Here is a 22,288-nt window from a genome sequence, read left to right as displayed (position 1 = left end):
GCTGGAGGAACGGGAAGTACTGCTCAATTGTCATTTAATAGAAGGAACAAGTTCGGTCAGTCCCACGCGTCATGAAAAGATTCTCTGTAGCATTTGCCAGGATGGACAATTCCTGATACTCCATAGTTACTCAGCGTGCTCACTCCCCCTTTTTCTCTGGCTGTTTGGTCTGCATTTTCCATTTCTCCTGTCCTCTCTCCTACCATTGATATTGGGTGCTCACCAGCAGCCAGGCTTTAGTTCGTTTTTACGCTACAAGGCCTCCCTTTTAAATCTCAGGTGTTCTCAGGCTTCTCCTTACACATTAACAATTCACAATTCTCTATTTGTGCTCACTCTTTTCTCTCGGGCTTTATATCTATATGCCAAAAGCCTACCAGATACCATCGATATCTACACCTAGACACCCCAGATGTATCAAATGTACAAGACTGAATTATTTATCCACTCATCCACCCCCATTCCACTAACCCACCTGCTATATACCCATTAATTCCTGATACCTATTCCCTGTCTGGATTAATGAGTGGTGGTAGGACCACCAACTGAGACCCCAAAACTAACATTAACAGACTTCTCCCTCTCCCTTTACCATTTACTATCTAGGTCATTTCAATCCCTGTTCCTACATATCTATTATATCTCTTCCATGTTCCCCATCCTAGCCCAGATGCTTTAGTTTAAACTCATATCATCTCTTGCCTGGGTTATAACTAATACAGGAGACCATTAGTTTTCTAGGGCTGCTGATAGATGGCTTAAAACAACAGAAATTTATTGTTGAAGAAGTCTGAAATCAAGGTGTTGGCAGGGCCACACTCCCTCCACATCTTCTAGGAGGATCCTTCCTTGTCTCTTCCAGCTTCCATAGCCCCAGGTGTTCCTTGGTTTGTCACAGCATAACTCCAATTGCTGCCTCTGTTTTCACATGGCTGTCTTCTCTGTGAATCCAAATTTCCCTCTTTTCATAATGATACCAGTCATGTTCTATTGAGGACTCACCCTACTCCAGTATGACCTCATCTTAGTTTAACTGATTATATCTGCAACAACTCCATTCCCAAATAAGTTCACATTCTGAGGTAGAATGGATTAGAACTTCAACATATTTTTTGGGGGCGACACAATTCAACTCATATCATCTTAAACTGGCATGTCATCTAAATTCCTCTAATCTGCTCTCCACTCTGTTGCTAGAGTGGTCTTTCTAAAATGCAAATACTCTCCTAGAAGCAGACCAATAACAATATAATAATCCCAAATCAGCATGGCATACAAGGATGTTCCAAATCATTTATACTTAACCAAACCTTTTCACTTATTGGTACTTTTTTTTAACCTTTTTATTGCTGCTTCTTTACACCATCCACCTGAAAACCTTCTATTCATTGTTTGAGTCCCAAGCAACTGCTCCTCTGTGGAACCTTCCCTAATCACATCCAGCGAGTTGCTTACCTCCTTGTTTGTGTTCAGATCTTTAAAAAGCTAGGGTGACCAAATAAACTACTGTCCAAACTGTAACACTTTGAGAGTGAACGTGGGCACTAAAGATAATTAGTATTATGGAATTTTAGAGTACTATATATATATATATATAATAGTATATATATAGTATATAACTCTATTTTTATATTGGCAGACCTGTAATTAGTTTTATTCAAACATTGCTTTTAAAATAAGATAATTACTTAAAATAAGAAATTGAAGCAAAAATTTTATAATGATTAAGAGTTTAAGCAGAATAACTTTTCTTAGTGTATATTCATGTACTTTAACTTCTTAGACATCTCTGTCTCTCAAATAACGTCTCCGATGTTTTCCCGAAGAATGTACTTTTCAATATGGTCTCACTGTTTTTTTAATTTTTAAAGTAAAATTGTCTATAGTGTTTTGCAAAGTTTCATTTTATGGTTACTAAATTTTAAATTGCTGACACTTTTAATTGACTCCACTACATACTATAATATTTTAAATTAGAATATACTCTACAGGTTTGTGAACAAATTGCTAATTAAAGGAGCTCCTCATTCTTTTTGTTTGTATTCAAAAGTGTAATTATTTTAGCTCAAATACTTCCACATGCATTGTTTCATTATAGCTTTTGCCTCCATTCTTAGTATGTTTTAAAAATAAATATTATTACAAGAAAGAAATTCATCAAATCTATGCTTCTTTTGAATGTTTCACCAAATTTTAATGCTGCAAAATCAAAGGCCTTCTCAACTCACTTCATTTTAGTACAGAATACAAATTTGTCCAAAGAAACACAGAAGACCAGACAAATGTTCTTCACCTAAGTTTAGATATGTCATTTGAGCTCTCAATATTTATTTTGTTTTTTCCTTTGTTTTTATAGAGAGAGGATTCAATGACTTCCTGTTTGTAAGCCTTTCTTTAAAAAAATCACAATTCACTAAAAGTTTCAAAAAACAAAGGTTTTTTTGATACTCCATTGATTGATTTAAAGATTTCCAACTAATTTTGAACAAAATTCTATCAAAATTTAGAGGATTTGCTTTCGAAAAAGTTCCATATCCTTTTAGGACACTTGTACTGATTTACCAAGCAGTTCTTCAAAAGTTCAAACGTGTTAAAATCCATCTGATAGATAAGCAGCAAACAGAGAAAGAGAGAGAGAGAGAGAGAGAGAGACAGTACATGCATGTGTGTGCACGTGCACAAGCGATGGCGAGAGAGAGAGAAAGGAGAGAGGGGTGGGGAGAGGGAGAGAGAGAACTACAGGGGATGGAATGTGGTTGATGTGATGACATTACATTGTGGGACTTCTTCCCAGAATCTATACCTCAGGTTAACACCAATGGCTTAAGTAGTTTGTTTGATCGGGGCAAACGGCCCAAACTCTGGAATAAAACTACAGTAACATTTCCTTAAAAATAAAGTCATGCTCCAGAACGGAGGGAAATCAGTCTGTTTTTTGTTTTTCACTTTGGAGACTGATTGATGTTTATGTGTCAAAATAAATGATAAAATACAGGTTCCTAATAGACAAACTGACATCCTAACTACCTACTATGGCACTTATAATATTCTGTTATAATAAAGTCCTACTTAATAAGCTTTTGGGAACTATCCTCCTATTCATTTTGTAAAAAAAGAAATTAATCAGAAGTCCCTGCTCACTGTACAAACACAATGTGATAAACAGCACAACAGGTAATGTCCTTGCTGTGAGTTTTATGGTACCTCATACTGGTTCAGGAACATGTGGAGTTGCTGTACGCTGATTCTTAGGTCAGTCTCGTTGAACTCATAGGGAATATTCCACCCCAGGGGTCCAAACTTCCGTCTCTCTTGTACCAAAGCATGAAAGAAACAGAGACCATATAGTAACTTCTTGAATTCCTCCTGTAATGAGAAGAAATGGTGTAACATCATTATTTCTTCCCCTAATAATGCATTATGCTTATCATATTTTAAAATGAAAGTAATTAATTCCTTTTGCTTCTCAATATATCCAGGTCAAAGTAAAACTAAAACAGAATTAACTGTTTCTACCGGCTATTTAGGCTCTGCCTATTTGTATACATGTTCAGTTGACACACATAGCTTCTACGTACACCAGGTTTTTGGAAAGTATAGTAAGCCTGTCTAATTTAACATTACCTTAGAGGATTTGGGGGGTTTCAACTTAAGCATCATGAGGCAAGGAGTATGAATTCCAGTGTTTGGTCCCAGATCACCATGGAGAGATTTCAAAGGAGATAGTTCAAACCAATTAAGAAGCTCTACAAGCACTTTTGGGTTGAAATTTTGGGCAGCCTCATGGCTTTTCTGGTTGCTTTTAGGTAAGAGAAGTCCTATAGTCACTGTCAACTGCAAAGCCAGCCTTGATTCAGAAATCAGAAAGTATGATGCAATATATTAATCATTTGTACCCTCCACAAGGAGGATATAAAAATGGTCAAAATAGAGCTTGAGAGAGGATTTTTTTGTTTTTGCTTTTTTTTTGTTTTTTGTTTTTTTCGGTACGTAGGCCTCTCACTGTTGTGGCCTCTCCCGTTGCGGAGCACAGGCTCTGGACGTGCAGGCTCAGCAGCCATGGCTCACGGGCCCAGCCACTCCACGGCGTGTGGGATCTTCCTGGACCCGGGCACAAACCCGTGTCCCCTGCATCGGCAGGCGGACTCCCAACCACTGCACCACCAGGGAAGCCCGAGAGAGGATTTGTGAAGAGCTTTCCTTGGAGAGAAGAGCTGCTGTGCTGGGAGTCCCTTTGTCCTCACCTCCAAGGGAAAGGGGAGTGTGGGGTCCAAGATACTGAGAAGGAACTAATGGGGCCCCTTGGGGAGTTGATACTCATGCCCTGAAGCTGGGATGGAGTGGGACAGTGCAAAACTCATGCCTGGAAGAGTAGAGCAGTCTATGGCCTCGGGTCGTGGACTATGGGAGGGAAATCAGTAGCCTTCCCCCAGATGGTGGGCCAATCTGGCGTGAATCCCAAGGAGCAGACAGGGAGCTGGGCTAGGAATGTCAGCCAGTGGTCATTTTAATGGTTTCCTATTCAAGAGGACTTGTGTCACAGAGTAAGGAACCCCAACAGTAAGAGCCTGTATGAAATGAAGCCTGGAGAACCAAAAGCTGAGGGGAATCAGGAACAGCCAGCTGAAGGGGAGGCACTGCCACGGGTGATGGGGTCACAGAGAAGTCCAGCACGGGAGCCGAAGGAGAACCCATGAGAGACCTCACAGGGCAAAAAAGTCAGCTTTAAATCCCCGCCAAGTCCAAAGAGCTCCAGGCAATAGCAGCCCAGAAGAGGAACCTCTGCCCCTCCGGACTCACCCCTGCACACGCCCTGAACTGAGCACTCAGTATCAGCAGCTATCATGTGCAGGAGTAGTTACAAAAAGAAAGGTGGGGCTTCCCTGGTGGCGCAGTGGTTGAGAGTCCGCCTGCCGATGCAGGGGACACGGGTTCGTGCCCCGGTCCGGGAAGATCCCACATGCCGCGGAGCGGCTGGGCCCGTGAGCCATGGCCGCTGGGCCTGCGCGTCCGGAGCCTGTGCTCTGCAACGGGAGAGGCCACAACAGTGAGAGGCCCGCGTACCACAAAAAAAAAAAAAAAAAAAAGGTGGCTCAACAACACATGAAAAGATGCTCAACATCACTAATTATTAGAGAAATGCAAATCAGAACCACAGTGTGCTGTTATCACCTCACACCATTCAGAATGGCTATCATCAGAAAGACAACAAATAACAAATGCTGGAGAGGGTGTGAAGAAAAGGGAACCCTCGTACACTGTTGGTGGAGATGTAAATTGGTGCAGGCACTACAGAACACAGTATAGAGGTTCCTTAAAAAACTAAAAATAGAACTACTATATGATCTAGCAATTCTACTTCCTGGGTATATATCCAGAAGAAAATGAAAATTCTAATTCAAAAATATACATGCACCCCAATGTTCACAGCAGCCCTAGTTACAATAGCCAAGACATGGAAACAACCCAAGCATCCATCAACATATGATTGGTTTAAGAAGATATGGTGTATATGTACAATGGAATATTACTCAGCCATAAAAAAGAATGAAATATTGCCATTTGCAGCAACATGGATGGACCTAGAGAATATTCTACTTAGTGAAATAAGTTAGACAGAGAAAGACAAATACTATACGATATCACTTACATGTGGAATCTAAAAAAAATAAAACAAATGAATCTATATACAAAACAGAAACAGATTCACAGACAGAAAACAAACTAATGGCTACCAAAGGGGAGAAGGAGGAAGGGACAAATTAGGAGTGTGGGATTAACAGATACAAACTATTAAACATAAAATAGATAAGCAGTGAGGATTTACTATATAGCACAAGGAATTACATTCATTATCTTGTAATACCCTACAATGGACTATAATCTGAAAAAAAAAATAACTTAATCACTTCGCTGTACACCTGAAACTAACACAGTATTATAAATGAACTTCAATTAAAAACAAGGAAAGATGACAACTCCATTCTCTTTCCCTAGTGGCATGAAGCCCGCCAACTATAGGCCCGAGGCAAAGTGCTAGAGAGTTGAAACTATGTTTTGAATAAAAGTTGAAATATTGATTAATATATTGTGTTGCACTTTCTGATTTCTGAATCAAGATTGGCTTTGTAGTTTAAAATGACTATAGGTCATTTTATTACCTGACACTAACCAGGAAAGCCATGAGACTGCCCAAAGTTTTATTCAAGGGCAGGGGGGAAAGTTTCCCCCATGGAATAAAATTGAAAGGGAGAGTGTGAAACAAGAGGAAAGTAGCATAAGTTTGACCACAAAGGTGGGAGAAGCAAAGTTAAACACGCTGTGCTAATTCTGCAACTCTTCTCGATATATTAGAGAATTGAGCAAATCAGTAAAATGTGTTGATGACGTGCAAATATGGAATGAGGAAAAGCACGAAAGAACCCTGGGTAGAGGGACTGAAATTGAAGGTATTGCTAGGAACTCGTTACTTCTAAAACATGTATATGAGGTGTGTGCATGGACTTGTTTGCACGTACTATGTGTGTGTATACAGATTTGCATACGTGTATTTGTGAGTACATGTATATATTTCCAAGTTCTCTCTAAAAGGACTCGAACCACGGACAATAAATGCTACTTGTTTGGCACCCAAATCTTGGTCTCTAATACCGTTCCCCATGAAACAGGAACCAGGGCTGTTCAGAAAAATGGCTGGTTCCAGGACTGGGATACAGATAAGCCTGGAGCAGCTTTTGCCAGAAAGAGGAATAATAATAATAATAATAATAATAATAATAATAATAATAATAATAATAATGGGACCTATAACAAGTACAAAAGGAGCTCCCTCTGACCAATTCTGGGACAACTTGAGCAAAAGACTTAAGAATAGTAATGAATTATAAACCATTGGAAAAAATGCAAGGAATTCATGAGTCCACACCAATAAAAGATAAATAAATGGAATGGAAGGGAGGGCTGCTGCTGAAAATAGCACGCCAAGTGTCAAATGTGGAGGGAGTGCTGGAGTTGGAATCACCAGTGGAAATAAGTGGGTCAAGCAAGAATCATCACTGGCTACTAAATCTGTGTCCCAGGTAGATTTTGATGAGGAACAGGCTATTTGCATGGTCCAAAATGTCTCCTCACAGACTGATTATCAGTTGCAAGGGGCAAAGCAGTTATTATACAGTGAAGAAATCAGACCACGCTTCATCTGGGGGATCAAAATCAGTAACATCAGTGAGGGATAAATGGGCACCGTGCACCTCCCAGTATGATACTCGAGTACATGACTTCACCCATGTCGTATTGTGGCTCAGAATGCATAACTTGAACCTAATATCGAGGAAATATCAGGCAAGCGCAAAGTGAGAAATGTTCTATTAAAAACAACGTGGTGGAGGGGATGAATTCTTCAGAAATGTCAGTGCCATCAAAGACAAAGAAAGGGGCTTCCCTGGTGGCCCAGTGGTTGAGAATCTGCCTGCCAATGCAGGGGACACAGGTTCGAGTCCTGGTCTGGGAAGATCCCACATGCCGCGGAGCAACTAGGCCCGTGAGCCACAACTACTGAGCCTGCACGTCTGGAGCCTGTGCTCCCCAACAAGAGAGGCCGCGACAGTGAGAGGCCCGCGCACCGCGATGAAGAGTAGCCCCCGCTCGCCACAACTAGAGAAAGCCCTCGCACAGAAACGAAGACCCAACACAGCCAAAAATAAATAAATAAATAAATAAATAAATAAATAAATAAATAAATAAATAAATAAAATGAAAAAAAGACAAAGAAAGGCTGAGGCAATGGTCCAGGTTAAAGGAAGCAAAGAGGCATGGTGACTAAATGTGATACTAACCCTGGACCCATCCCATGGTGAACAGGGAAAATGCTCCAAAGGACATCACTGTATCAATTGACAAATTTGGGACACAAATACAAATTTGGGTAGATTAGATACAATAGTGTATACTTGCTAAATTTACTAAAATAATAACTGTAATGGGATAAGATAATATCTCTATTCTTAAGAAATATACACTGAAGGACTTATCTAGGAATAAAGGGCAGTGACATATCTAACTTACCTGCAGATGGTCATGTTAACAGGAGACAAATATAAGTAAAGGGCATAGGGCTGTTCTTTGCACTACTTTTATATTTGCAACTTTTCTGTGAGTTTAAAATTATTTCCAAATAAAAAGTTAAAACCAAAGGATTATGGTGTACTGCTTTGGCATTTGAGATTTTGGTTTGGGTTTGGATTTTGGTTCATAAACGCCTGGACTTCCAATCTGTGTGACTACTGCTGGAAAGCCCTCTGGATCTGGATGAAAGGGAGGAAATTTTTGCAAAAGGGCTTCTGTCCAGACATCAGGTGCAGAAATGCCCTCACCACCTACCTGGGGGTAACCTGCTCTCTCTGGGCCAAATCATGCAAAAGTTTGTCATACAGCAGGTCTTAGATGCTTAGGATAAGGTTTGACTTAATTTTAAATACAGGTCCCCCCCCTTTTTTTTTTTTAGTATCCCAGACTTTTGTTTAATGAAAGTACTTCTTCATTCTTAATACTTTCTTTTGATGTGTACTTAAAACATATCCCAACATCAAGAGTGTGAGCTTTTTAACAGCAAAAACTTACCAAGGTTCATAACCCCTCTTAAAAAGAAACTATTCCATTTTTAATTATGGCAAAACACTGTGAAACAATTTTAGGTCACAAACATTCACACAGAGAATTCTAATCATGAAAGCAGTGGGTGGCTTCCCTGCTTGCCTGGTGATGCTAAAAAAAAAAAAGACCCTTATGAGCCCATCAATCAGGGAGTAAAATCCTTTTGGCTCTCATTACAGTTATATGGAGGAAATATTTTTATGTGTTAATTTAAAGATATGGCTCCACATAGCAAAGGGCTCAGTTAATATCCTGAAACAAGATTCTCCAACCTTGCAGATTTGTACTGGGAATGGCTTACGGCTGACTTTCTAAATAGAAAGCTGCATAATTAATGACACTCCACTAGATCTCAGCTGAGCAAGAATGAGGCTGGCGGTGAAATAAAATAAAATATTAATAAAATTGACTTCAGTACAGTCAATAATCAGTAATCAAAACCAACAGTGCAGGAGGCCTATTTAATTTGCAGTTTTACTCAGCACACACATCCAGGATCACTGGGGGCCACTTGAATTGCTTTACGGGGCAGAGGTAGCAAGACCTAGCCATTACTAACATTCTTTTTGCAGCTGCCAAAGAACTCAGGGTCAGAGATTGGGTCCATGAGGTATGATCGAATGATATTAGCCCGTAAACCTTTCGGCGCTTCATTGGTCATTTTCACTCCATTCTGCAGTACAGACACAGGGAAATTTGGAGATGGGTAACTTGTCAGCCAAATTCGGAAATCTGGATGTGTTGTTTCTGCGCTTAACTCCTGCAACAAAAGAAACCAGATCCAAAAGGGTCATAAAATGCAAGGAAAATCTCAATCATGTGTGCATGGGATGGGCTGGAAGTGGGAGGAAGCATCTTTACAAAATAGGGCTTATTGCTGCAGTTTAAGGCAAAGGCCTTAAAAACTGATTCTGCCAGGGAAGCGACATACTTCATTGGGAAGGCCCAGAGCTGCTGTCCCTCTCCCTGTTAACAATTAAATCACATGACTGTAAAGTTTACAAAGGCATTACATAATTCAGATTGGGCCGCGATAAAGACTAAGACATTCCAAAAAGTCTTGTATCTTCACTGATGTTGCTGAAATATTTATAGAAACACTTTTCTGCCCCAGAGCCAGATTAAGAATGATGCCTTCTTGCTGTAGCCAGGTTGTGAGAGTAAGCAACACACTCAGATAAATCCATATTAAACCAAGTAGGGATGAAACAAAAAAGAGCATTTTGAAAGGGAAGAAGAACTGGTATATCCTGAAGCACTAAACCATATCACTATTAGCGCCACTTGTTTACGGGGATAGTCAGGCCTGCACTGTGGAGGATGACAGAACGCTCGTCTATGACTGTCGTGAAGGCTATATTGGGCCTTGGAATAATTACCATGGGTCTTTCCCTCTCTCCTGTTCTGCCCCACTCCCTACTGCTAACTCCTCCAACTGTCCATGTCAGTGGTATCTATGTTTTTTTAATTGCAAATCTTTAACAGTAAAATAATTTTTGAGCACTCAACTGGTGAAGGGGTGGGTAGGGGAATTGGAAGGATGCTTAAGGTACCTACATTTTTTCATAAATGGTGAAGGTACCATTTTTCCTCCTACTAGCTGCCCTATGCCCAGTGACTTAGGTAGCATAACTCATGGGACTTTGGGCCAAGTTCACCATCCACTGGGGACAGCTCTTCCCTCTTGGATGACTCTCTAATGGGTATACGATACAATTCAACAGGTCATGAGAACAGCCTAGAGACAGAGGAACCGTGAGGAAACAGGTGCAAACACAAAGTCTCGAATATAAGGCCCGAAGCTTGAGAAGATGTTAGTAAGGCAAAAAATATTAAAGAATAGTTTTGCAGATAGAAATAACATCTATCATGGAAGCCTACATTCTTGAGAAAGTGTGCTCTCCCAATGAAAGTGAAAGAAGGTCAAATGACTAGAGCACGGAAGTCAAGATGGGAAGTGGCCAGAGACGAAACCTGAGAGGCAGGCGAAAGTCAAATGAAGAAGCCATGATGGGGGCATGAACTTTGTCTTCATGCAGTGGGAAGCCATTGAAAGGCTTTATTCATTCACCAGCTCAGGAAAGATTTATTGATTATGTCCCATGAGCCAGGCACTCTTCAAGGTGCCAGAGGTAAACCGGAGAATAAAACAGCACTTACATTTTAGTGGGAGATACAGACAAAACAAAATGGTGACAAGTGGCATAAAGGAAAATATAGTCTGCTCCTTAAAGTGTCAGGTGGATGTCTGCATAGTGCAAGTTATATCAATTTAGTAGCTCGAGGGACTCTGAAGAGAGGGCTAGAGTCACGGGTAATTACGTGGAATCCATTGCCAGGTTTTCTGTTTATTCAGTTGAGCTACGTGGGATTTTCTTCCTGGAATTTCTGCCCACAAAAATAGGGAAGTACCGTGACCCACTGCAAGGAGGGTGGGAGGAGTGCTCTTTTGGTTTCAGATTCATCCTCTGTGGCAGCGACACTAGCTAAGTGGGTGAGAAGTATAATTAAAGTTACATCCTGAAGCCTTTTGGTTTAGAGGGGCCACACTAATTTCCCCCTGCAGAGCTTTCTTTGTTGTTTTTCGTCCACTGCTGTAAAAAGTAAATTTGGTTTCTGTCTACCCTGTGGTTTATTCCTATCTTTGAGGCTGCTCCTCTGACTAAGGATATTTCTGACCCACGGGATGAGCCCTTGCCTCTAGTAGGAGAGATTCGGCAAGGCCTGGCCATGTGCTGTCCTCTAGTTCCCAATGTGAACCCATCTCCCCTATAACCCAGCCATCCTGAAACCCTCAAATTACAGGACAGGAATGGAGTTACTTAGATGGCATGTACATCACTAATTCTACTGGGGAACTATGATCTCATAAAAATAAGCTTGCGTTTTTACCTCGCAAACTTTCTCGAGGGTTGGCATCCAAGAGGTGGCAAGGTGACAATTCTGAAGAACAACCCATGTTCCTTCTTTGACAGCTTTTTCTAACATCTTCATAGCTATGGGCCCTTGGCCTTGACCAAGAGATAAAGACCTGAGTTTTGATGCTCCACATCCCTGTGTACAAGAATAGTGAAGATGTTATTTTCAATCACATTTTAAAGAAGAATCAATATTATCATCACAGGAAATGTTAATATTAAATATATTAAAATTTAATCATGCAGCATCCCTCAAAGGTTCTAGGGCACATACAGCCCTAGAAACCTCTTACTGGTTAAGAAGCCAATAAACAGACAAAAAGCAAGCCAGTTCATGAAGGAAACAGTCATGGTAATAAATGAAAAATTCTGTAGAGTCTTTGATTGTTGAGATAAGGGACAGGAAAAAATTAAGAAGACTTTAATATGAGGAGGAGATGAAAGAGCCCAGCTATCAAGCAGCAACTCCTAAAATTCAAAGCTGAAAAGAAAACTATGAATAGACAGATGAATTTGCCCCAGTTTCCTCCAGATCTCTGAATAATTATATCTTAACTAATTTGGTTACTGCATAAAGTTCAGAGGAAAAAAATCCATTAGCCCCTAATTTCTATTCAAGTTTATTTAAGGAACTCTGTGGGAATGTCTGTCTAGAATTCATTTCTCCTATATCCTGATTCATCTACAGCTTCCAGATATGGTGTCTGTGACCCCCTGGTCTATTTCTAGGGCAGTTACCACCTGAATGCCACTTTGGAAGAGGCCTTGAGTTATGGGAGCAGTATAAGAGAAGGCCCTGTCTGAATGTCCACAGGTTACTGACACAAGCAGGTCAGCAGGAAAAAAAATAGACGTTTAAGGTACCTGGTCATCGGCAAATTTTAGAAGGGCAGCCATGGGATCTGCTCCAGGAGAGAGCACGAAAATCAGTGGTGCGCAGCAGTTACTATCCGCAAATGCCTTGGATAGATCAAACGGGGGTGGTTCAATGAATGCACGTCCCAATCTGTTGTTTATAAATTCTTGCAGCATTGGAATAATCTAGAAAGGGACAAGAATATGTTTGAAGGAATATTCAAAATCTGCCTAAAACCTTAAAACTTCACATTCAAAGGTGTTTTATAACAAAGGACCTTACATTCGCTTTGGTATTTATAAATGTTGGTAAAGAGTCAAAGGCATCACTTTATACAGTTGTCTTTTAGATAGAAAGAAGCTATACATTATTGAATTAATAAAAGGTGGGTGGTTAGTGACACCAGAATTCAAAGGCATTTTTCTTCCTTTTAGTGAGCATTCAACATATCCTAGATGAAGAATATAAAAAACCTTAATTCTTTACTTAAGTTTTAAGTAAAACTTGACTATGTTCCAAAGTCCACAACTCAGAAGTAGAAATTCTAGTGTGATTTATACAATCCTATACCACAAGGAAAGATCGATACAGCTGAAAAAAGAAAGAAAAGGAAAAGCACCGTGAAAGAGAAGCCATACTCCCGAGAAACAGGCGAAACTACGTCGTGTAAACTTTCTGATAATACGCCCGTGCATTTTCTGGGAGCGTGTTTGAGAAAGCGCAGAACTTTGGGGCTTGGGGGACCCTGTCAGGCACTGCTGTGGGAGCAGACTTGTAGAAAGCAGTATGGCTGAGGTACAGCCTCAGGTACATCATTCCTTCTTTCTGATGAAGGGTCTACACCACTCATCTCTGGGTGACGGCTTAGGTGTGTGCCAAGCAAGTAATAAAGGTATGTTTAATGAACCAGTATCCCTGTATCTAGCTTAACAAATTATGGAAGCATCCCAGGAAGAGAAGTAATGAAGTGACAAGAGCACAAAGAATTTTTTGAAAGCTTCAGAACCTCTCTGACTGGACACCTACTTATATCCGAGGATGGAATTGTGTGTAACACACAACACTCCAAATTAGAACAGCAATTCCACCACCCCACAACTTTTCTGAACTTAAAGCGAATTGCACGAGCAATGTGCAGATACCAAGAATCTCAAAAAGGGGGTCTCCTCTGGAGAAAGTTACAAACATTGCCAAATTTTAACAGTGCATTCTCCAGAACCTCTATCCACACAAGGTTTGTAAGTAAAAGTCATTGACTTGTCACAATACTTTAAAAAGAGTGTCAGTCCTGGTATGGATGTGTGTATCTGTGTGTGTGTGTGTGTGTGAGAGAGAGAGAGAGAGAGAGAGAGAGAGAGAGAGAGAGAGAGGGGCGGGGGGAGAAAGAGAGTAAGAGAGACAGACTGACTGAGGGTGTGAGGGTCTGGAGCTGAGAAACAGTGAAGAAATATCTGTACTTAAATTTTTTAATCCCTCCACAACAGATTCATTCAAATATGGAAAGGTATAAATAGCCAAGTTGGGGAACCAACCTAAATGTCATGGACAGATGAGGGGATAAAGGAGATGTGGCATATATACACAGTGAAATACTATTCAGCCATAAAAAAGAATGAAATAATGCCATCTGCAGCAACATGCATGGACCCAGAGATTGTCATACTAAGTGAAGTAAGTCAGAAAGAGAAAGAAAATACCATATGATATCACTTATATGTGGACTCTAAAATGTGACACAAATGAACCTATCTGCGAAACAGACTCACAGACACACAAAACAACCTTATGGTTACCAAAGGGGAAAGGAGGTGGGGGAGGGATAAATTAAGAGTTTGGGATTAGCAGATACACACTACTATATAAAAAATAAACAACAAAGTCCTACTGTATAGCACAGGGAACTACATTGAATACCCTGTAATAAACCATAATGGAAAAGAATCTGAAAAAGAATATATATATGCATATATATATATATACATATATATAACTGAATCACTTTGCTGTACACCAGAAATTAACACAATATTGTAAATCAACTGTATGTCATTAAAAATAATTAAAAACTATGGAAAGGTATAGAAGGGTAATAACACATGTATAAGTGCCACGTTGGCATGGATCTACCTAACAAGATTACTCATATATTGTTCCTGCGCAATAAATATCTACTGAACAAATGAATGAATAAATTAGGATGCTCTCTTTTATGAAGGTGGGATTCTAATTACGGAAATTCTACACAAAAATTACAGAATAATAAATTCATCTATACATCAAGTTTCATGTCTTGATAAGTTATTTCATGTTGCAGATATTTTGAATGGGCACAGATATCAAGCTTATGGCAGAAAACTAAAAATATCCTAACTGCCTGTCTCAGGCCTTGTCCTTGCCCTTTTCCCTATTATTCTTTTCCTGTGGCTGTCTTTTCTCACTAGATTAAAAACAACAACAATTAACAAAGGAAAACTAAATGGTTTTTTAATAACCTCTCTCCTCTCAAGGCTAACTTCTTCACTAAATTATAATTTTACAAACACAACGAAAGCACATGGCTTTTAAGTGCGTGGTTTTACTTTTAGGAAGTTTGAGTTCTAAACGGCCCCTCTTCTGTGAGTGTTTCAGGCTGGCAGCGTCCACTGCGCTCATGCAAACATGGCTGGTGGAAACTGATTCTTAATGTTAGCGCCAGAGAACCCAGTTAGGGGTGCCTGCGTGAGGGTGGGCACAAGTTTCATTGTTTCATTTTTAATGTTAAAACTGAATAAGACCTGCTTGCTCCCAAGACTGAACAGTAACTCCTGAAGCAAGCTATTCAGTTTGGAAGGCGATGGAATTGGGTTTGCTTCTGCAACCTGATTATGCCAGCATCAGGTTTATACAATAAAATCTGTCAGTAACAAAAATTATAGACTAATTTAGGCAGCCATCTTCCCAAAGGCAGAAAAGAAGTTTGTGGTCACCTATGTATGTTCTTCTGTGTCTTGCAAGTTCCTATAGGATTTATCTGAGGTCAGAGAAACATATTAACTTATATTTGACAAGTTTCTTATTGAAAGCTGATTAATTTGCTTTTTGTTTACTGTCCAGAAGGAGAGAACTGTGGCCAGAAGCTCTTCATTTTGTAAATGGGCTCAAAACATTCCACACCTCCGTATTTATCCATCTGATATGCTTTTGTCAATAAAACACTATAAACTATTAAATTCTATGGAAGGTGCAAACCCATCTCATTTCTCCTACTGGTGAGTCAGTGAGCAACTTTTACATTTTTCCAAACTAGAGCATTAGATAACCTGGCATCTGTGGCTTCTTACCATGGGATGGAGTTGGTTTTGAAGGGAGAGCAGTCAAAGGAGACAGAAAAAATTGTGCTGACGAATAACATATACTGTAAACTAGAGATCAAACAATTGCTGATTTTCCTAGGGGTGATACATATCTCATGACTTAGAGATGGCAAAGAAATAATATCTATGTGGTACTAGCCCAATTATTAGCCTCATATAGCACTGTTCCTTTCTCTGGCATGCTAATACCATTTTGCTTTGGAAAATCATTCTTTTAAAAGCATAATAGTCATATATTAATTTTAAATACATAGATTCTAACGTCAACGATTTACCACTAGAAATTAAAGTACCTGGCAACAGCAAGATTGCAGGGTTTGAGGTTGCTAGTAATATAAGAGCATACTAATAATTATTTCTGTATTAAGGATTACGGGTGTGATAGTATAGATAATGGTAACTAGTTAATCACTTAGGATAAATTGAATTATGCTGTAGTAGCAAACGATTTCCAGATCTCAGTGGTTTAACACAACAAAAACTTATTTCTTGTCCCAGCAAAGTCATCTGGGTGTCCAGGCAACAAACTCTCCCTGTGCTGGCTCAGCACTGCAGCCTGTTTATGGCACTTAAATATCCACACGTGATTCCACAGTTTTGCTGGCGGGGGGGAGGGCCCTGGAGAATCTCACACTGGTAGTGAGATGCTTCTGCCCTAACACTTCTGCTCACATCTTACTGGCCAAAGCAAGGTTTATGGCCACAACGCCCCCACCTCGAGTGTACTCAGGAGAGGAGAACCAGAAATACTGGTGAGTAGCATTAATGTCTACATTCATCCACCAATCCAAAAAAAAAAACTCTAGAGGAGATATGGAAACGTATAAGAAAAAGTTATAAGACAAGGTGCTGAAGTATTGTGCAGAGTAGGCAAGAGAAGTATGAAACCTTAAGTTTAACCTCAATTGATTGAAAAACAAAAAGATACAAACAAAAATTCCTCAGCTTGAATATCTAATTCCCCAGCTCCCTCGAATACACTTTAAAAAGAGAGTGACTGTGGAAAGTAATATTGGATCTGTTTGGTAGCTCAACATATTTTCAGATTAAAATGTCCAATTTTTAAAAACAAACTGGGGAAAAGATATTTATAGATGAAACTGCTGCAATTAGGAAACGGCTCATTAATCACTTCTAATTAAACAATATAAAACATGAACAGAAACTTCTTTGTTTATCAAATATTGAGGGGAGAAGGTCAATGATACATGCAGAGTCATTTAGCAGAACAGTCTTTAGCTTAGAAAACAAAGTAAAAACCTTTGAAAATTTTAATAAAAGGTTTTAAAGGAAGAAGCCGTATTCGGCAAGAGTTTGAAGCATTTCATATTCTTCCATATTTAATAGTTGAAGTGAAAACTTCTGATGCTTAACGCTAAAGTTCCAGTGAAAGTTCATTTTTAAAAGGGCCACCAAGGGGGAGATGTTTCATCAGTTTAATAATGATCCTCAACAACGGGAGGTACTTCCAGCATCTAAGAGCTGGGCAGCATTATGACGTTCAGGGGCCCTTGGCACTTCGCGGGTCCCTTCTTCCATAAATAAATATAAAAAATTGTATTTTACAACTATTTTGGTATAATTACAAATATAATACAGACGGATTTATTTTCTCATTTTAAAAGAAATTAAAACATTTTCATGAACCCCTAAGAGTATCATGGGCCCTAGGCCCTGTGCCTAACCAATGCTTTGGCCCTGGCTAAGGCCACACTGCCAAGTCAAGCAAGAATGACATGTGTTTATCGAACAGACCATGGCTTACAGAGGAAAGAATGCTGCTACCCTATATTATCACTGATGTGCAGAAAAACTTAAAAAAAAAATACACGGCTTTCACCATCTAAGCTCTGCTTTTTCTGTTGTTGTTAGAATGGAAGTATTGTATTATATTCCTTGGCAACTCAAATTCTGAATACAGTAAATTTTGAAATAATTATGTATACTTTTACTCAAGCAGTAACAGTGGACAATTAGAATATTTTGTTCAATTTATTTTTCTAACACTCCTAATGTCTACATTTTCTCAGAGTATGTAGATATCTCTGTGGGTATGGGTCTTTACAATTAAGTGAACAGTTGTTTTTTTAAATGGAATTTAATAATACAAATGAGGATGTCAATGAGTACTGCAATTTGTTGATATGACAGGTCAGCTGATTCACTGGTTATATAATTTATTATTTAAAGAAATGAAAATTAATAGTATTGACATTTTCCTTTGTAGTTAGCAGTGATGAATGTCTTAATATTCTACTAGCTTTCCAAAAGCCAACAAAAAACCATGTACAGCATAGCATTTGAGGAGCCAGAAAGTCTAGTAAATCAGCTTCATGTAAACCACATTGACTAATTTCATCGAAACAGTAAGAATAAAAATGAGATTACTGCATGTAAAGGAAGTAGATTGTGAGGAATTGGGGAAGCATATAATAAAAGGAAGAATCATAACATAAATAAAACTATAAAATACAATCTGGTGAGTTACTAATTTAGTGTGGTTTTAATAAATATACACTTTTTGAAAAATGGCTGCATTAGAAGGAAGTGGGGTTATTTCCCCCAGGCTCCTTTACGTCCCCCATGACCCATGATTACATAAGGAAACACGTGTTTGGCTGGACTGTGGAGAGAGGAGGGACTGGACTCACTGAGCTGCTTTCAAAGACCACATTTACCTTGTCCGGTCTCAGGCAACGAACGATAAGCATCCTTTGAAACTGACTCGCTTTATCTTCCCAAACGTCAGGAAAAACCTCATGATGTGGCTCCTAAAATGACAGTGGATATAACTCAATGCTATTTGGAAGACTACTTAAAAGAAAAAAACCCCCCAAAAACAGTATTTTGACTTTTAAATCGAGTTTTAATTTCATATAATGACTAAATGAAATCAAGAATGCTAATGTAAATTTTATTAGGTTGGGCAAAGTTATGAAATAAGATACAAAAAGAAAATTTAAAATGCCACTAAAAACAACAAAACTAAGACATGAATTAAGCAGGTAAATGTCAATAGGAATATTAATCAATAGCACAAAATGATCCCTGTTATTAAAAAAATAAATGTGCATTAGATTTCCCCATTATTTCTCCAAAGGCATTTTAAAAACCTACCAACTACCCTTATTATCTATTTATAAAAAAACCCATTTATTGCAAAAGAAGGAAGAAGGATATGTGTTATTTCTTATTTTGAAGAATTTTTGGTATCTTTTTTAGAAAGGGATATTTGAGAATGTGTATATCAAAGAAGAAGTCAAAAGAGTGCTATTAAAAATATGCAAGAAGAGAGGTATCAAGATTCCAGGAGGAGGAGTAAACATGGAAAAAAAGACACCTGCACCTTTGAAACGTTTAGGAAGGCTATGTAGTATCTCAGATCAGAAATCTCCATGCTTTATCATAGGGAAATTTCTATTTAAATTAGAATCAACTATACACAAAAACATATTTGCCTCTGGGAAATGTAGTTTTGTTACTAACTAGGAGCGATCCAAAAGAGATCCAGTCCAAAATATTTAAATTCAGGTGTAGACACAATCTCAGTATCATGTATAATACAACAAACAGGTCACCAAAGAAAAAGTGTTCTTCACACATCTGGCTCTTTTTCCCCTCCACCCTCCCCTGCAACAGAACTGTTGCATATTAAACCCAAGGAAAGCAGAGTGTCCAGAGAGTAGAAACAATAGAAAAAATTAACTGGGAATCATCAAAATATTAGCCCTTGTACTAAAAGAAAAGTGAGGGAAGGCAACAATTCCTACGTATTCTAGAAGGGAAACTGAGTATCATGGTATATGTTAGCTATCTCCAATTAGCAAGATAGGGTCTCATGAAAATTATTTGAGAACTATTAGCTTTTCCCTTTCATCAAATGACACAAATATTTATTAGTTTGTGTCCTGTATTCAGAAAATCTAAACAATATCTGTTTTATAAAATTTTAACTCATCTGCCATTATGATTGCCAAGGTACAAGTTGATAATAAATAAAAAACCTGGCATGGAAATTCAAAAAGAGTACTTTTAAGGACCATGCAGCTTTTTTGCATCTCTATATATTTCAAGGAATTTGAATAGAAGTGCAAACAGAACCACCAATTTTGAAGGTGGGCATAGTTTAATCGAAGAACTGATTTTAATATTTGACCAGTTTAAAGCTTACTTAAATCTTGTTTTTATTCAAAGATAAGAGTAAATTGTTTGACATTATTTTCTCCATTTAAAAACTCTGAAATAAGCAAGAGGGATAAAAACATACCAAACTATCATATACTTTTTTCCACCCATCCTTTAAGTGCATAAACTCCCTACGAATGGTTTTGAAGGCAGGCAACTCGTCCAGTCGACATATTTCATCCCAAGATTTTTGAGGAAGCCACGTACAAGGGTTGGCATGAGGATTATCCAGTCCAATCCCACCAGTTAGCAGAAATCTCCACTCAGCTTTATTAATCTTTGGAAAACAAAGTAGCATGAAGAGTCAGAAATGAGTTCATCATATACATAGTAAACTTACAACCATTTAAAAAGAATTGACTATTTGATTTTTAAGCTTCAGGTATGGTCCCCATAAAATTCTATAGTTACTGGTATAGCTCAGTATTTATTCATAAGAAACCAGTGTATCCATTATAACCAGTTTTCAAAATAGTTCCATTTTAGATAGGTATTTTTGATAATTTTCCTCCAGAATTACTGATCTAAAAATGGAAATCTGAATTTATTCTTTTTGAATATATGCTTTCCTAAATGACTTCTTATAGTTTTATTGGCTCTAAAAATTGTTGAGAGGCAATCAATCTGCTATGTTTTCAATTATTTTCCATAAAACATAATGAGGTACTGCTACGAAATTTTTGCAAGAAATGCAAAAATAAAGCTTCTACTCCTTCAGAGTTCAACTAATACATTGCCATATGAAATCAATAAATCTTAAACACATAATATAAAATAGTGAATTTATACACCTCTCTTCTAGTCTTAAAGTGCTTCCTATATTTTAATAGATTTGAAACATAGCAAAAATTAATGAATGGTATCGTTAAGCCCAATGGTTAGATTTGACGAACTTGCGAAAGTTTCTAAAAATACTGCCATTTATACTATTACTTGGAGTACATATATCAATATATTTAATTTATAGGCATACTTATATGAGATTCTGATAGAAACTATTTTAAACTAAAACATATAAAAATTTAAGCAGTAATAGTTATATAATGAACTCTGCTTAATTTATTTTTCCCCTCTGTGAAATTCAATCTAGTTGTGATGCCTTAACTATAATTAACTATTTACCATCCTTTTATATATATTCCCACACAAGTTCATAAATTAATGAATTCACGTTAATATTTTTTCCCTACAAATTAAAACAATACTGACCAAACGCTCATGTATCATCAGATTTACAGTTAGACAAAAGGAAAAGAGTAGTTTATCCTTTTCAAAGAGGGATCGGCAGACGTTAACATAAAGGGAATAAGTGAAGTGATCCTTGAGAATTTGAAGCCTAAGGGTCAACAGAAAGAAAAGTAAATAAATAAAAATGCATTATCCTTTAAGAAAAAATGCTCTTGGGGAAACCTATTATAAACCATTTAGATGTGTGCTCTTCTAATAAGCTTTCTGGTCAATTACTCCCCAAACAAATCAAGGATCCTTATTAACTGGGGGCACCAATTTGAGAGCTACACAATGTAGAAACATTTCAGTAGAACTGCATTTTTACTGTTGACTGATTTTTTAAAAAACTTAATCTTCCTTTTGGAAAAAAGTCAATGCACAGTATATTAATCTATTACATTTAACAGTTTTTGGTCTATTTCTAACTATAAAACATTCCTTGGGGTAAAACTGGATATCTTTATTCCATAAACACTTCCAAATGTTCTATATTATATATTAAATGAACAGACTGAAGTTAATAGCTCCTTTATTAAATTAACATTAAGTTTAGTAGTGTGTTACTCTGCTCATAAATCCATAAAAACCAGAGAAATCACAAAACTTGATAAACTACATTTTTATTTACCACATAGACAAGACACAGGAATGTGAATAATCACAATATTTGCAACTAACAACTTCCTAGTAAGTGCTAACATGTGTGATCTGTATCCATAATAATTCTTAACAAGAATATAGCACTTTAAGCATTTTCACTAATCTCATGAGGGGTAAACTACCACTGAGACAAAAGTTTTAAAAATATTTTTATTACATAGGTTATACTAGTTATAATAGAAATAAAGTTAGCTGAAAACATTTGTAGTAAGCTAATGATTTACATAGATTAATGACCTAAATTATCTAAAGGATAAAGCATCTAAAGGGAAAATTAGCATAGTTTATGATTAAACAAAATTACATTGGTGTTTCTTAATGTGCCTAGAAAAAAAAAATATCTAGCAGTATAACCATATCTTGGTTATTTCCAGACTGATATCCTAAGCTGTAGATCATCCCTGCTCTAGTTTCTTCCTTACCTCCCTATTTCT

The 22,288-nt window shown here is 37.9% G+C and overlaps 1 protein-coding gene across 1 annotated transcript in view; it reads right to left on the bottom strand.

Annotated features, from left to right (window-relative positions):
• The window catches only part of DNAH7 (dynein axonemal heavy chain 7), a 227,248-nt gene that overhangs the window by 27,430 nt on the left and 177,530 nt on the right, over window positions 1-22,288 (bottom strand). Inside the window, exons 51-57 of the mRNA XM_060151173.1 lie at window positions 21,174-21,300; window positions 20,047-20,241; window positions 18,458-18,550; window positions 12,435-12,611; window positions 11,545-11,706; window positions 9,212-9,412; window positions 3,205-3,366 (exon numbers count right to left, since the gene is read on the bottom strand). Coding sequence (XP_060007156.1) covers window positions 3,205-3,366; window positions 9,212-9,412; window positions 11,545-11,706; window positions 12,435-12,611; window positions 18,458-18,550; window positions 20,047-20,241; window positions 21,174-21,300 — 1,117 coding nt within the window. The remainder of the gene's footprint in view (window positions 1-3,204; window positions 3,367-9,211; window positions 9,413-11,544; window positions 11,707-12,434; window positions 12,612-18,457; window positions 18,551-20,046; window positions 20,242-21,173; window positions 21,301-22,288) is intronic.

The sequence above is a fragment of the Lagenorhynchus albirostris genome, chromosome 6 (genome assembly GCF_949774975.1).
Source record: "Lagenorhynchus albirostris chromosome 6, mLagAlb1.1, whole genome shotgun sequence".
Taxonomy (NCBI): domain Eukaryota; kingdom Metazoa; phylum Chordata; class Mammalia; order Artiodactyla; family Delphinidae; genus Lagenorhynchus; species Lagenorhynchus albirostris.
This window is presented reverse-complemented; position numbering and strand designations above follow the sequence as displayed.